The sequence below is a fragment of the Saitoella complicata genome (genome assembly GCF_001661265.1).
Source record: "Saitoella complicata NRRL Y-17804 unplaced genomic scaffold SAICOscaffold_30, whole genome shotgun sequence".
In the NCBI taxonomy this organism is placed as follows: domain Eukaryota; kingdom Fungi; phylum Ascomycota; class Saitoellomycetes; order Saitoellales; family Saitoellaceae; genus Saitoella; species Saitoella complicata.
In genome coordinates, this window is record NW_017567021.1 from 1 (window position 1) to 13,098 (window position 13,098).

Here is a 13,098-nt window from a genome sequence, read left to right on the forward strand (position 1 = left end):
AACCCTAACCCTAACCCTAACCCTAACCCTAACCCTAACCCTAACCCTAACCCTAACCCTAACCCTAACCCTAACCCTAACCCTAACCCTAACCCTAACCCTAACCCTAACCCTAACCCTAACCCTAAGTCTCTTTAATCCTCGCAAACACTTCCATCTCCTCCTCCCCATCTCCCTGGATCCAACTCGTCCTCGCACTGGGCCCTGACTCGAGATATGTGTATTTGTCAAAAACGAGCTCATGTGTACCGACTACGGGAATGCCCACGATGACGCTTGTAGCGATACTCGAACTGGCACGGTCGATCAGGTATTGGTTATGAGCGAACGCCGGAAAAAGAGCGGTAGCCCTCGAGGCAAAGGCCCAGTATTGATCGAAATCCAACTCCGGCACGATATGGATAACATCTTGTAGATCTTCTGGGATGTCTGGTGGGGGTCCTGAGCCGAGAAGCTGAATCGAGGCGCCGTATTCGCGGATGAGGGAAAGGTGTTTGCGGGTGTGTTCGAAAATCGTGTTGTAGTTTCGACGCCAGGGCTCGAATTTACCGGGGATGAGCGCGAATGGTTCCGGTGGAAGCTCGACGGCGCTCTTCTTGGGAAAGAGAGGAGTAGGGTCGAAGACGGGAGGGAAGGCTGGGAGGAGACGAACGCTGCCCGGATGTCGTTCGGCAAGTGCGGGAGACGGGAAGTAGTCATTCAACTTGATGGGCGAAGAAGTGACGTTCCAGGGTTCGTAAAAGTGTTCGGCAACGAATCGATGGACATGCTCCGACAGCACGACAAAGTTGACGCGTGAACGTTCTACCCAAGGCTGGAGAATCTTTCTCCAGGGCGACTCTGGATCCTCCCACTCCGGCGCTTCGTGAATGACGCAGACAATCTCGTGAGGAGAACTCGGAGAGTCAGGGTTTGTGAACATGTCGCCCAAATCTTCGAGGTCGCGAGAGCAAGATGTCAGCACGGCGATGTCGGGCCTGTACATGAGCTCCGATGACCTCAACTCTTCCCACCGGCGCATGATGAGCTCCCCGGAAGCAGCTTGTTGAAGGAACGGTAACGCGTTCATTCGCTCCGCGGACGTATGGTTGACAAACAGCTCAAGCTGGGTGTGCGACGTATGCGAGAAAGCGTCAAGAAGAGGGATGACGACCTCGAAGTGGTATTTAGGCGTGTTGATGAGGGCGATGCGCATGTTCCTCTTCGACTTGCGAACAGCTGGAGCGTCCAAGTCGGTTGCAAACGGTGCTTCATAGCGAGAGACTGGTTCAAAGACGGAAGGCTTCCTTGTTGCAGCAAACGACCATGAGGGCGAAAGCGTCAAGTAGATCAAGCACAGTAACGTCACTATGGTAGCGACGGTGAAGACACGGCGAGAATCCCTGCGAGCCAGCATGGTCGTCGTTGCTGGTCTCCATCTTCATCACCATCTTCATCACTATATGGATTCTCTTAAATCGAATTGCGATAAATTGAGGAGGTTTTGGCTGCTGTCCCACCCGAGCCGTCCCACATTCTCGGTGCGTGCTAAGCTTTGACCCGCTCCCTAGTCAAGCCTCCCCTCAAAGAGGCTGTCTCCGTCGGCGAAGATGCTCAATCCTAGTAGTGCTGTTGATTGAAGAGAAAGGGAAAGAGACTCACTGCTCTATGGATCAGGGCAAATGCTCCGTACCCGTCATCCTGTCTTCATCGTGGGTGCCATCACCCTTCTCGGTTGGTTGGTGTTCCTATATCACGCCATTCCAGAGGTATGTTACTTCCCGTACTGCTGAATGATGCTTATTCTGGTGTAGCACGCCTTCAGTGCTTTGCAGAGTGTCGACACGTCAACTGCGGTGACTGATGATACCGCTGTGACCGACGAAACTGTCCACCTCCTCATCCCGGCCACAGAACCCAACAATCAATTCTGCCGCGTCCTCTTCTCCGCCCTCATCAACGACTACCCCTCTCCTTACCTCGTCAATTATGGCAAAAAGTACGACGACCCTGCGATCGCTCGTGCACAGAAAATCGCCGGCTTGAACGAGTACCTCCTCAAGTCAACCGTCAGCCGAAACGATACCATCATCATTGCCGATGGCTTCGATGTGTGGTTTCAGCTGCCACTGGATGTCATGGTCTCCCGATATCGGCTTGCTCAACAAAATGATACATCCCGAACCATTTTTGGTGCAGACAAGAAATGTTGGCCGAATGATCCGAACTCGCCCGCGTGCACTCGCGCTCCACTGAGCTCCCTTCCAGATGGAGTGTATGGACCGGACACGGACCAACTGACCATTTATCGCGACCAGAAGGCAAAATACGATAACTTCCGCCCGCGCTGGTTGAATTCTGGTACCGCCATCGGTCCTGCTAGTTCACTGCATGCTATCTATGAAGAAGCCTGGAGGAGGATTGAAGATAAGCAAAGCACCGTCAAGAGCGACCAGCGGATCTTGGCCGACGTCTGGGAGACGGTCTGGTCGATTTTCTGGTCGTAGATCACAGAAGCGAATTATTCCAGACTCTGGGGTTTGCGCAAGCTGATGTCGCTTGGATCGTCAATCCAGATCCCGAGACCAGAGCAACAACTGCCAGTAACGATGATACGGGTCAAATGAGGTTGGAACTGGCTTCTCTGGGTATGGACATGGAGGAGAGGAGAGAACGGAGTGTATGGAAGGGAAGGCCGCTTGCTTGGAACAGGATCAGCAACGCGATACCCTCGGTGCTACACTTTAACGGAGATAAAAATTACATGGATAGATGGTGGCATAAGATGTGGTGGAATGCGAAGGGTGGGGAGATTGCGAGGACCTTCTTGGAAAGACTGGAGAGTGGTGATACTGAACTACTGGCAGAGATGCGGGCGGGTGCTTGGACCGAGGAAGGATGGGTTGACTGGAACGAGCTTTGCAGGAATTTTTCCATATTATAGTTTGCTTTACTATTGCTTCAACATCAGCATGCGTGGATTGCCGGCGAAGCTGCACTGCTGTCCAGGACTATATGTTCGCCAATAATTCCCGTATACATACGGCTGAAACACCTCTAGAAAGCTTAAGGGTTAGGGTCTCGGAAAACGCCCTCCCGTTGTTGTTATATCTGAGGAAGTTATGTTCGTAGTTGTTGAATCACCAGCTGACAGGAGGTGGTAACAATGCAACATCTTCCGGTATACTACTTTACGAATCCTCGCGGTGTGCGCGTCCTTGCCTCCACCGTGGTCCTCGCATCAGTTTTCTGGATTTTCTACCAATGGTCCAGCACTGTCGATGGTGCTACCCGATTCTCCCGAGATGCTATTCACGACATTCAGAACAAAACTCTCGGTTTCGGCGCCATTCTTCTCATATCTCTTGATTTCCGAACGGACAGGCGTGATGCGTTAACACTCATCACCTCCACCTCGGACATCGAAATCACCGAGGTCATCGATGGTGTTCGTGGCGAAAGCATACACGAGAAAGCCCACCCCACCGGTGAGTGGCCGGAGCGGGTGGATATGTCACATTTGGGCAGTTGGAGGAGCCACATGAATGCTCTCAAGTACATTATCGATAACCAAATCGAGACGGCATTGATAGTCGAGGACGACGTGGATTGGTGAGTGAAGCTCTTCCGTGCTTTCCGATAACTGACGATGGATGGTAGGGATGTTCACGTCAAGAGCCAGCTCAACTCCTTCGCCCACGGTCTGCGCAATTCCAATCTCAGGTCACTGTACACCCCTCAGGAGATCCAGTATGCACCGTACGGTCTGGATTGGGATACTCTACACCTTGGTACTTCACGTACTGGGATGGCCCCCGCACCCTTAGACGATCTTTACGCGCTTTATCATGATCCATACCGTACTCCACCTGAGCTGATTGCTCACAAAGACGCATGCGGAGAGAAGGACTGGTACTGTTGGGCCGACATGATGACCCACACTTCATGCAATGATAACTCACGAGTCCTTTACCCGACGTACTCTAGTGTGGGGCTCGTTGCTTTTGCAGTGACTCTCCTAGGCGCCCAGAGGTTGCTCTACGAACTGAGTTGGGTCGGACTCAATACGAGCCTTGATTACTCTATCCGAGGACTTCATACGCGAGGAGCATTGCACGGGTGGACAGTCACACCTCCCATCATGTCGAGCTGGGTTACGGGTGACGGAGCGGACAGCGACTTGACCAACGACGGAAAGGGGCGGACGGGGGTGCCCAGGCATGGCAACCTTGGCGGGGAAGGCAAAGGTTTAGGGTGGAGTGCAAGGAAGGCTTTAACGGGGAGACTGACACGGGAAGACTATTGGAAGGGTCCTCATGGGTGGTGATATTATCTGCCATTTGTGGTTAGCGTAACCGGGAAGACACCCGAGTGTTATCGATAGCCCTGCATTCCCCGCGTAACCTCCCTCTCTCCCCGTGTGACCCTTGTAAGAAAGGGGTAAACGACGACCATGGCAGACTTGTTCGAGAACGACCTCAGCTACGCGCAAGCACAAGAACTGAAGCGGCGACGGCGGATCCTGCCAGAAAAGCGCAAGAGAGTCGTCAAGGCCTGTCAGCGCTGCAGAGACCACAAGCTGCGCTGTCAGGGGACACGGCCTTGCGACAGGTGTGCTCGCTCAAATACGGACTGCATATACCCCGTGTTGAGTGGATCGAACAATTCAGACGCGTATGTCGCAAAGCTGGAGGAACGCCAAATCTACCTCGAATATATGCTGCAACGGCATATACCCGGCTTGACACTGGACACGCCAAGTTTACGCTCGCTAGCGGAAAGTTACAAGAAGGAAGAATTCGGCGACCACGCAAGTGCGTCAGTCGAGGGCCGAGTGCAGCAGAAGCTGCTCAATGAGGATGAAGGCGTTCGAGATGTGTTGGATGGAAGAGCGCGTCTCATTGTGGAAAAGCAGGGTCAAACGCATTACCTCGGCGAATCCGCTGGTTGGAGTTTCATCGACAGTATACGCGAATCGATCACGACGACCCCAGGCGAACTCGATGTCAGTGCTAGATATAACACGTTCCTCGAGGAGAATGCGGATGAGGTGTTTGAAGAGATCAATGTTTCAGACCCAGCAGCGCTCCTTCCGCCACGACCTACAATGGATTTCCTGATCAATACTTTCTTCCGGCACTGCCAAACAATGCTGTTATACACCCACGAGACTATCTTCCGGAAGAAACTCGGGCATTTACTCCACTCCCTCGGTAGCGACCAGGAGGACACGATCTTCCTCTGCGTGTTGCTGATGGTGCTAGCCGTCGGCAGTCAATTCGCTGAATTAGAAACTCAATCACCAACACCGGATGCCGGCTTCTCCTATTACAAAGCAGCGCGGATGCTGCTCCCTCACGTTATCACCGCGTGCAAGATGAGTAGCGTGCAAGCATGCTTGCTTATGACCAGTTACCTGCAATGGACGCGCCAGAGAGATGTGTCGTACGCGTATATGGGTATGGCAGTACGAATGGCGGTATCCAACGGAATGCATCGCCGGTGCAATGTGGCGCTGGATCCGCGAGTGGTGGAAATTCGGACGCGTTTATGGTGGTCTATCTACACAAAGGATCGCTTTATGAATATGTCCATGGGTCGGCCCATGCTCTTTTCCGACAATGATTGCGATCTGGAGCTGCCGAGATACTTGCCAGAGCTCGACGGCCCGAATTCTTCACCTGGCATTGATGTCATGCGAGCTAATACAGAAATGGCACGAATTCTCGGCCATATCATGTCGAGAATCTACACGCTACCAAAGGATGGACAGAAGAGCTCTTCAGTCAGTCGAAGCGCAATTGTGGAGCTGAAGCAAGAACTATCGGCATGGAAGACGCGTCTCCCTTCACGACTACGGCATCAGAAGCCCGATCCCAAGAGTCAATTCTTCCGGGCTGAAGTGCATCTTCACCTGGGCTACTACCAGGCAATCATCCTCATCACCCGCCCTTTCCTCCTCCATCTCGTCCGAACTCGTGGACCAACAAAACAAGCCGCCCCGTCAGCTGCGCCAGATCAAAATGCCGCCCTCATCGAGCAACTCGCTCTCAACTGCGTCGACGCCGCCCACGAAGGTATCAAGTTGATACAGAACCTTCAGAAACACAACAAGATCTGTCGCTTCGATTTCTGGGATTACCATTACTGCTGCGCCTGTGCGTATGTCATATTACTGAGAAACGTCATTCACGGGGATGATCCACGGGACCCCAAGGCGATTCAATGTGCAATGGACGTGATGGAGTATATCGCGAGTGGCAATGATTCGGCCAAGCTGGCATTGGACCTGATGAGAGAGTTGCACGTCATTGTTCGGAAGAGGAGGAGTGGTGCGAAGGGCAAGGCTACAAAGGACGAGGTACAAGGATGGAGCGTGGCACCGGCATTGGTCCCAGCGTCCGGCTCTTTCGACCCATCTTTAGTACCGCTTGGCAGTATCTCAGAGTTTTCGGGAAGCTCCATCTCGCCAGTGCCGATCAATGACTTGGAGACGTTCGTTCACGAGGATATCTTGCCTTACCAGGATAACGCGTACGACTCCAATAACTTCTTTCGTGTCTTTGGTATTGAGAACGTTAGTTTTCCAGAGTTGGGTGGGGAGTTTGGGTTTGGAGGTCAAGATGGTGGGACGTTTGACTGGGGGATTTGATGAATAGGTGATGAGCAGAATATCCGGAATACCATATTAGTTGTAGATTTAATGATCAAGGGGAGTAGGGCTTTTCCGGAAAACGTGAGGTCGACTTCACACCATATGCATGACCATTCAATGTTGCAAGCAAGCTTGTGAGTCGCTTGTGCAATCGAACTCGTAGAATCTTCTAGGTGTACAAGCCTGGTATAGTTGTCTGCTCCGTTCCCCTTTACCGCGAACAATTCCTGGTTCACCAGCATCAACGACTGGTGATACCCATGGCACGCGTGTGGTCATGGCGAAGTACACATTTACTCGCAACCTCTATCACTACTCAAGCTGATAGTTTCTTCAATTTTGGCCTGGAAATTAGAGTGGCCGCGACAAATGGTTTTTCATCGTCTACAGTATCATCACCGGATCGAGGTCGCTCCACATCGTGAATCCCAGCTCGAACGAAGTGTTTACATTGAATGTAAGGAAAATTCAGACATACGCGCGGAAACTTCAGGAATAACCCTTAGTTGTCTCGAGCAATGTCCGTGAACCATCCAATAAACCATCCCTTCTGGCCTCAGCTTTCTAGAATCTCGTTCAGTTTTTGTTACACGTACCAAAATTCTAACCATGTGGCCTATTAAAACGATCTGCGGCTACACTATCACCCTGTGCATTGAGGATGAAGAACAGATCCCCGCAAATATCTCTGCAAATTTCCGGAGACCCTTAAGTGCCTACATGTATTCATGGGCAGCACACCCTACGAAGTCAAAAGTTATGGATTAAACACGAATTTCCTTGGGCGCGCGCGTAATCCATGTCAGAATCATGAATTATGCGGAATAAAATCATGGTTTGGGTTCCGAAATCCAGGATACGATCACGGATTAAGCGGGATCTTGTATTCCATGACTCTCCCGACCCAAGGGACAGATCTAACAACACCAGGTATGATTGGAATTTCCGTGTACGTGGTTGAGCCTGTGCTAACATCTTGAAACATAGGACATGTTCACTACTATTATAGCTACCGTACTAGGATACTCATTGAAATCTCTTTTACCTGCTAATCTCGCGCTTTTGACCCAATAATACTGTGAACTTTCCCAACACTCATTTGCATTTTTGCATAAGTTTTTTCTAGGATCAAGCCCAGTCTCACCATGGATTATCTTAGATTGTATTGAGAATTATTGTGGATTATGCCACATAAGATCATGGATGAAATTGATTCAAGTCGTGGTTTGGGCCCCCTTAAGAATATGATCATGGATTGAACGGGATCTAGCAATCCATGATTTTCGCGAGCATATAGAATTTTGGTATCACAGCCATGTCGAAATTCCATATTAAGCTGATCTCGAACTAAAGCCGACCTGAAAACCGCAAGCATTCCTTTACCTCTTCGACAAGGACAAAGCATAATGGGTTCCACTCTACTCTACTCTATTCATAGGTTGGGGTCGTCCCCAGGACTTTCAAGAAGATTTGCTGACAAACACAACAGTGATAGGAGTGCATGTTCATAGCCTACAGCCTGGGATCATGTCCACTAACAGTTCGGCCTCAGGTGACGTTGTTGTCTTAAGGCATCTGGGAGATGGGTATTGTGATTGTCTTACGGCGTCTGACATATAGCTCGGTAATAAATCAGAACGGCAAGGCCTCCTTTGCACACGGAGTTGTTTAACTTTCAAAGTCCTCTACGTGTAGGCCGAGCAGACCAGTTTCATATCGTCTGCCAGATGCATATGCCTGGGTCATCCATGGTATTGTCGAGCGGTGGGTACACGATACTGTGGAGCATGAGGAGGAGGCCTAGGGGTGGACTATGCTTCAAATGGTCATGGAGGATCTCTAACGCTATTCTGGATGAAGCTTGAAGTACAGCGGAGCATTATCGAGGATTATGCTGAGCATCGACGCGATTTATACCGAATGCAAGCGTGGATTAGGCCCGATGTCGTATCATGGATCAAACAGAGGGCCACGGGCTTGGATTATCACGAGAGAATCATGGATTATCCACCAGGAATCATCGATTAAATCGAACTTTATTGTGGGTTATACGGAATAAAATCATGGATTATGCGGAATGATAGCATGGTTTGTTGAACGAGATTTTGTAATCCATGATTCCCGCGACGTAGGGCTGGAAAGAAACTTTCGTGGAGGTGATCTGAAAACCGGAATGGACACCTCGGAGGTTTCCAGCTGGGCAACCCTTACCCCCGGAAAAGCCTTACACTTCTGTCGAAGATATCGGGCTTGATCCTAAGTTCTGAGTAATGGGTATTAAGGCTTGCCCTACGTCCGCGAGAATTATGGTAGACTAGGGTGAGGTTAACCCATGCTTATTTTGCCGTGGTTAAAGCCCAAAGACATTGCTCTGGATAATGTACCCATGATCCGGGCTGGCCTGATTCATGGCCATGATACGATTCAGTATAATCCAAGATCAATCCACAATCTGATTCTAAACAATCCTGGAGAATATTAGATTTGATCTTCAAAAAAAACTGAGCCCAATCCCAAAAGAATCAATAAAGTACCCAAGATATCTGCAGCTGGGCAAACGAGCAGTAATGTTTCAAGTATTATGCCTTAAGCCACCCAGCCATTCATCCAAACTTATGAGAGAAGAAAGAGACACCAACGAAACTAAAAAGAAGACATAACAGATAGAGAATCAGAAGATCTAAAGCCGCACCCATTCGGTTACGGCAGGTCAATTACTACTCTAATCAGAAGTGAGCTAAGGAGTAGCGAAGCAAAGTAGAAGAAGAGAATAAGTAGAGAAAATAATGTAAGGGAAGCGAAGAGATTTAGTAAACAAGGAAGGTCAAGGTATGTCAAGACAGCCAGATTATAGGTGAAAATATTGCAGCATGAGTATTTGAATAGTTATTGTGGCTATTTGAATAGTTATTGTGGCAGCACTTATGGTTTTGTAATGAGGGATGTTTTCAGCGCTGCGTGCTCAATTGTATGGATGCCCCATTCATACTTGGCCTTGACCTGAGCCTGCTGATTGATACGCGTGCACGGAGGGACTTGATAGCTCCAGAAATCTCTCGGACAGGACCTCTGGATGATATATATTATCTGGCAGTGGTTCATGATCTTATTTGGGATTGTAATCCATGATAATGTCAAGGATCGTAATCCACGAATTTGTCTGGGATTTCTGCCAGGATGGTAATCCACAATGATCTGCGTAATCCACAGTTTTCACTTCTGCAGTATTGTCCAAAGCATGGATAATCACCATATACATGAGTATCATCACTGCCGGCCAACAACCAGCCCCTGGAGTATGATGATCACAAATGTCTAAACCTAACTCTAGTGGTGCACGCAAAAACCACAACAATATCATGGATTCAACTGGAATTTGTCCAGGACCATGCATTCCATTATGGATTACCATCCTTGATATCATAATGAAATGGCTTAATCCATGATTTTTGACTTCGTAGGGTAGCCATGACAATGCCATGAACAACAATCCCAGATATCATCATGAATTATGGCCGATAGATTGCATCAGTGGTTTAAAGATGATATTTTGAGATTTATGACGGATCCTATCAAGGATTCAGCAACATTTTCTGCAAAGGATGCGTGTTTTCATGGCAAAATTGCCGTGACGACAACAAAACCATGCATCAAATTTCACCTGATCCATGATTCTCACACACCTAGTGCAAATACTGCTACATACATATATATCTATCTTAAGCTCAGGAATCTGTGAAGCGGACCCACGAAGCGCGAACATATTGATATCCGGAAGTGATATCAAGATCATTACCATCATGATCAATGCCTTCAGACTCTGAGAATCTCTGATGATCTTGAGAAATTCACCAAGATTGCACATCCTGAAGAATCCTTTCTCCTGTTGTTCCAAACTATTCTGTATTTTACACGAAAGTGCCTGGGTTTACTGAATAATCCAGAATTTGGGAACGTGCGGGAAACATGCTGGGGATTGCAGATATGCATATACCAGGATGTGGTTGGCAATCCTTAGGATTTTTCAACATTTTTGGGACTATAACATCTTCAAAGAAGTGGCACCTGTTGATGCGATACTGCGATAGCTGGCCGCTTAAGCAAAAGGTTGCAAGTTTTGACAAACCTTTGCTGCTCAGTGCTGAACACGTTATCGTCAGAGCAAAGATTCAAATAGTGTGAGGAGTTGTTACAACAGAGTTCAATTACAACAAAAACCGACTTATGCATATCCAAAGCACAAAACACAAACGCCTGTCTATTGAATCACAGAAAGAATAATCTTGGTCCTTGGTACCCCACTTCATAATTTTCCGCCTGTACTCAAAAACTGTCATACTCAGCAGCAGCTTGCTCGCAAAGCTCACCAAGCTTGGTCATCCATCCACGGCCAAGCTCAGAATACTCCTTAATGAGATCTTTGGGAATTACCATCAACTTGTCCGTCAATGTGGGCTGACTCTGCTTCACCCCATCGACTTCATCCAGCTGAGCAGAATCAACTGATTTCCAAACGGCGCTGCGATTCAATATCATCTACAGCCATACGTGTATTGAGTGGAGTGGATGAGTTAGCCGACCTTGAAATAGTTGAGCGCACAGAGCAGACACTTCCATGCACATTGAGGGCGGGAGCGTAATTGGCGGCAAGTTTGCAGGACACGAGCCCTTCTGTACCATGATGGGGAATTGTTGAGCTGGATTAGGCATTGCTGGACTTGACGGGTGCAGTTGCCTTGCCGTTCATTGCAACACACTTAGTCAGGTAACTTGGAGATGCCGTCTGATAGAATCGCCTGAGTTTTGACTGCCCTACACGAAGATCCTTGGAGGGGCCTGTGTTGGCCTCCCAATCCTGATGACGGTAAAGCCACTTTCTGCCTGGCCTGTGTTGAGCAGCTCTTTTGCATTGGCCTCAGCCATCTCAATAATCCAGTTCTGGTACACCTTTCGGTATTCCGGATCATATGTGATGTGGAGGACTTGTTGCTGGGACAGCCAATCCCAGTCGGCGAGGTCAGGAACCGCAACCTCATCTCTATACTGGTCCTCCCTAGCCTTAGCAGCTTTCGCATCTTTGAATGTGTTGTTGGGGCATTTTGGTCCCTTTGAGTCAGCCAATGTTTCAATGGATGTATATGTCCTGAGGACTGGCTTGTAAGGTGCTGCTGACACAAGAGCTAGTTCAAGACCAAAAATCTCTTGAGCAGTGGGGCTGCGAGTGTGAGTCTTGCTCGTTGAAAAGATCAGATAGGGGAGTTGTTGGTTGAGGAGGATCGACAAGGTGGGCAGGGACAGCACTCTTACCATACCAGGGTATAGGTTCGCTGGACCTGTTTGCCACCTGACGTCCGATCGATCACGAGGACTACGGAGTTGATGTAGTGTGTTCGACGTCATGACTGGCAAGCTGTAGCTACTATAGCAACGTAGCGGTGAGAATGCCGCATCCGGTCTTAGCGTCGTGCGCTGCTACATGGTATCAGCACCGTTTCGCGTCACTCTGGTGATGGTGAAGGTAAAGTCTCACCTTCGAAGCAGACCTCAGTAATAGTCCCAGGTGGATTTATTGGGGATTATGCCAGAGGAATTAATCCCAGATAATCTGATCAAAGGCGCCCCACGCCGTAGTGCTACGAAGTTTACTGCGTTGCGCATGCGGCGCACGACACCATGACCACAACTGCAAAGAAGAAGCCTAGGTTTATGATCATAAGGCGACGGGTAATCTTTGGGGCGTTTCAGTACTACTACCTATCCACTGCAATCGAGGTCGTCATTGACACTCTTTGCTAGCGATTGAATATCTAGCGGTGAGTAATAATAAATATTTCCATAACCGTTGCCGTGGGACACAATGCTCCACAAGGATTCCTATATGAAGGACCATGAAAAGCGAAAGTACCGAGACGGACTGGGAGGACGACGCTTTGTATAGTGGCTCAAGTTTTGCAACGTGACCCACTGTAATCCAATCCGTTTGCGTTGAGACGTGGGGAAAGTCGATGAAGTTTGTTCAAGTGGACACTGTTGTCAACATGGTTTCTCGAGTCTGTAAGTACCTAGCGTTTCTCGCCCCGAGACAGCTGTTTGTTATGAACGGACTAATACGTAAGCTAAAAGGGCCTGCCCATTCCGACGTTCTTCCACAGCTACTAAGTTGAGTCTCACTACCCAGCCTTAGACTGTCCAAGATAGGTAGCTTGTCACGTAGATCGAAGGTAGACCAGTGAAGGTGGACGGCTCCAACGGCTTAAAGCAATTCGCTTCCAGCAATGACTAGGGTACTCCAAGTGCTCAAAAATTCAGGGAAAATACTCGGCAACTACCATCTACAACCTTTTCGCTCTCGCTCTACGATTTAGTGCTCAAAGCTGATATTCGACAAACGACCTGAGATACCTATTAGGGCCTTACAAGCATGCGAACTTCGTCTTCGCTTCGGTTTATGAATACTGGGAGAC

The 13,098-nt window shown here is 49.0% G+C and overlaps 5 protein-coding genes across 5 annotated transcripts; 3 read left to right on the plus strand and 2 right to left on the minus strand.

Annotated features, from left to right (window-relative positions):
• Positions 1-124: 124 nt before the first annotated feature.
• SAICODRAFT_10358 (uncharacterized protein) lies at positions 125-1,396 on the minus strand (the record flags this gene model as incomplete). The annotated part of the gene is made up of 1 exon (XM_019165223.1): positions 125-1,396. The coding sequence occupies one exon, from the start codon at positions 1,394-1,396 to the stop codon at positions 125-127; it is 1,272 nt and encodes a 423-aa protein (XP_019020937.1).
• Positions 1,397-1,661: 265 nt separating this feature from the next.
• On the plus strand, positions 1,662-2,923 carry SAICODRAFT_27990 (uncharacterized protein; the record flags this gene model as incomplete). Its single annotated transcript, XM_019167074.1, has 3 exons — positions 1,662-1,748; positions 1,794-2,462; positions 2,510-2,923. 3 exons carry the CDS (start codon positions 1,662-1,664, stop codon positions 2,921-2,923), a joined length of 1,170 nt encoding a protein of 389 aa, XP_019020938.1.
• A 222-nt stretch (positions 2,924-3,145) lies between these two features.
• On the plus strand, positions 3,146-3,595 carry SAICODRAFT_10360 (uncharacterized protein; the record flags this gene model as incomplete). Its single annotated transcript, XM_019165224.1, has 1 exon — positions 3,146-3,595. One exon carries the CDS (start codon positions 3,146-3,148, stop codon positions 3,593-3,595), a length of 450 nt encoding a protein of 149 aa, XP_019020939.1.
• An 811-nt stretch (positions 3,596-4,406) lies between these two features.
• Positions 4,407-6,660, plus strand: SAICODRAFT_32185 (uncharacterized protein). Its single transcript, XM_019168138.1, has one exon. It carries the CDS (start codon positions 4,433-4,435, stop codon positions 6,629-6,631), a length of 2,199 nt encoding a protein of 732 aa, XP_019020940.1. The 5' UTR covers positions 4,407-4,432; the 3' UTR covers positions 6,632-6,660.
• A 4,786-nt stretch (positions 6,661-11,446) lies between these two features.
• On the minus strand, positions 11,447-12,034 carry SAICODRAFT_27992 (uncharacterized protein; the record flags this gene model as incomplete). Its single annotated transcript, XM_019167075.1, has 1 exon — positions 11,447-12,034. The coding sequence occupies one exon, from the start codon at positions 12,032-12,034 to the stop codon at positions 11,447-11,449; it is 588 nt and encodes a 195-aa protein (XP_019020941.1).
• Between the last annotated feature and the right edge of the window lie 1,064 nt (positions 12,035-13,098).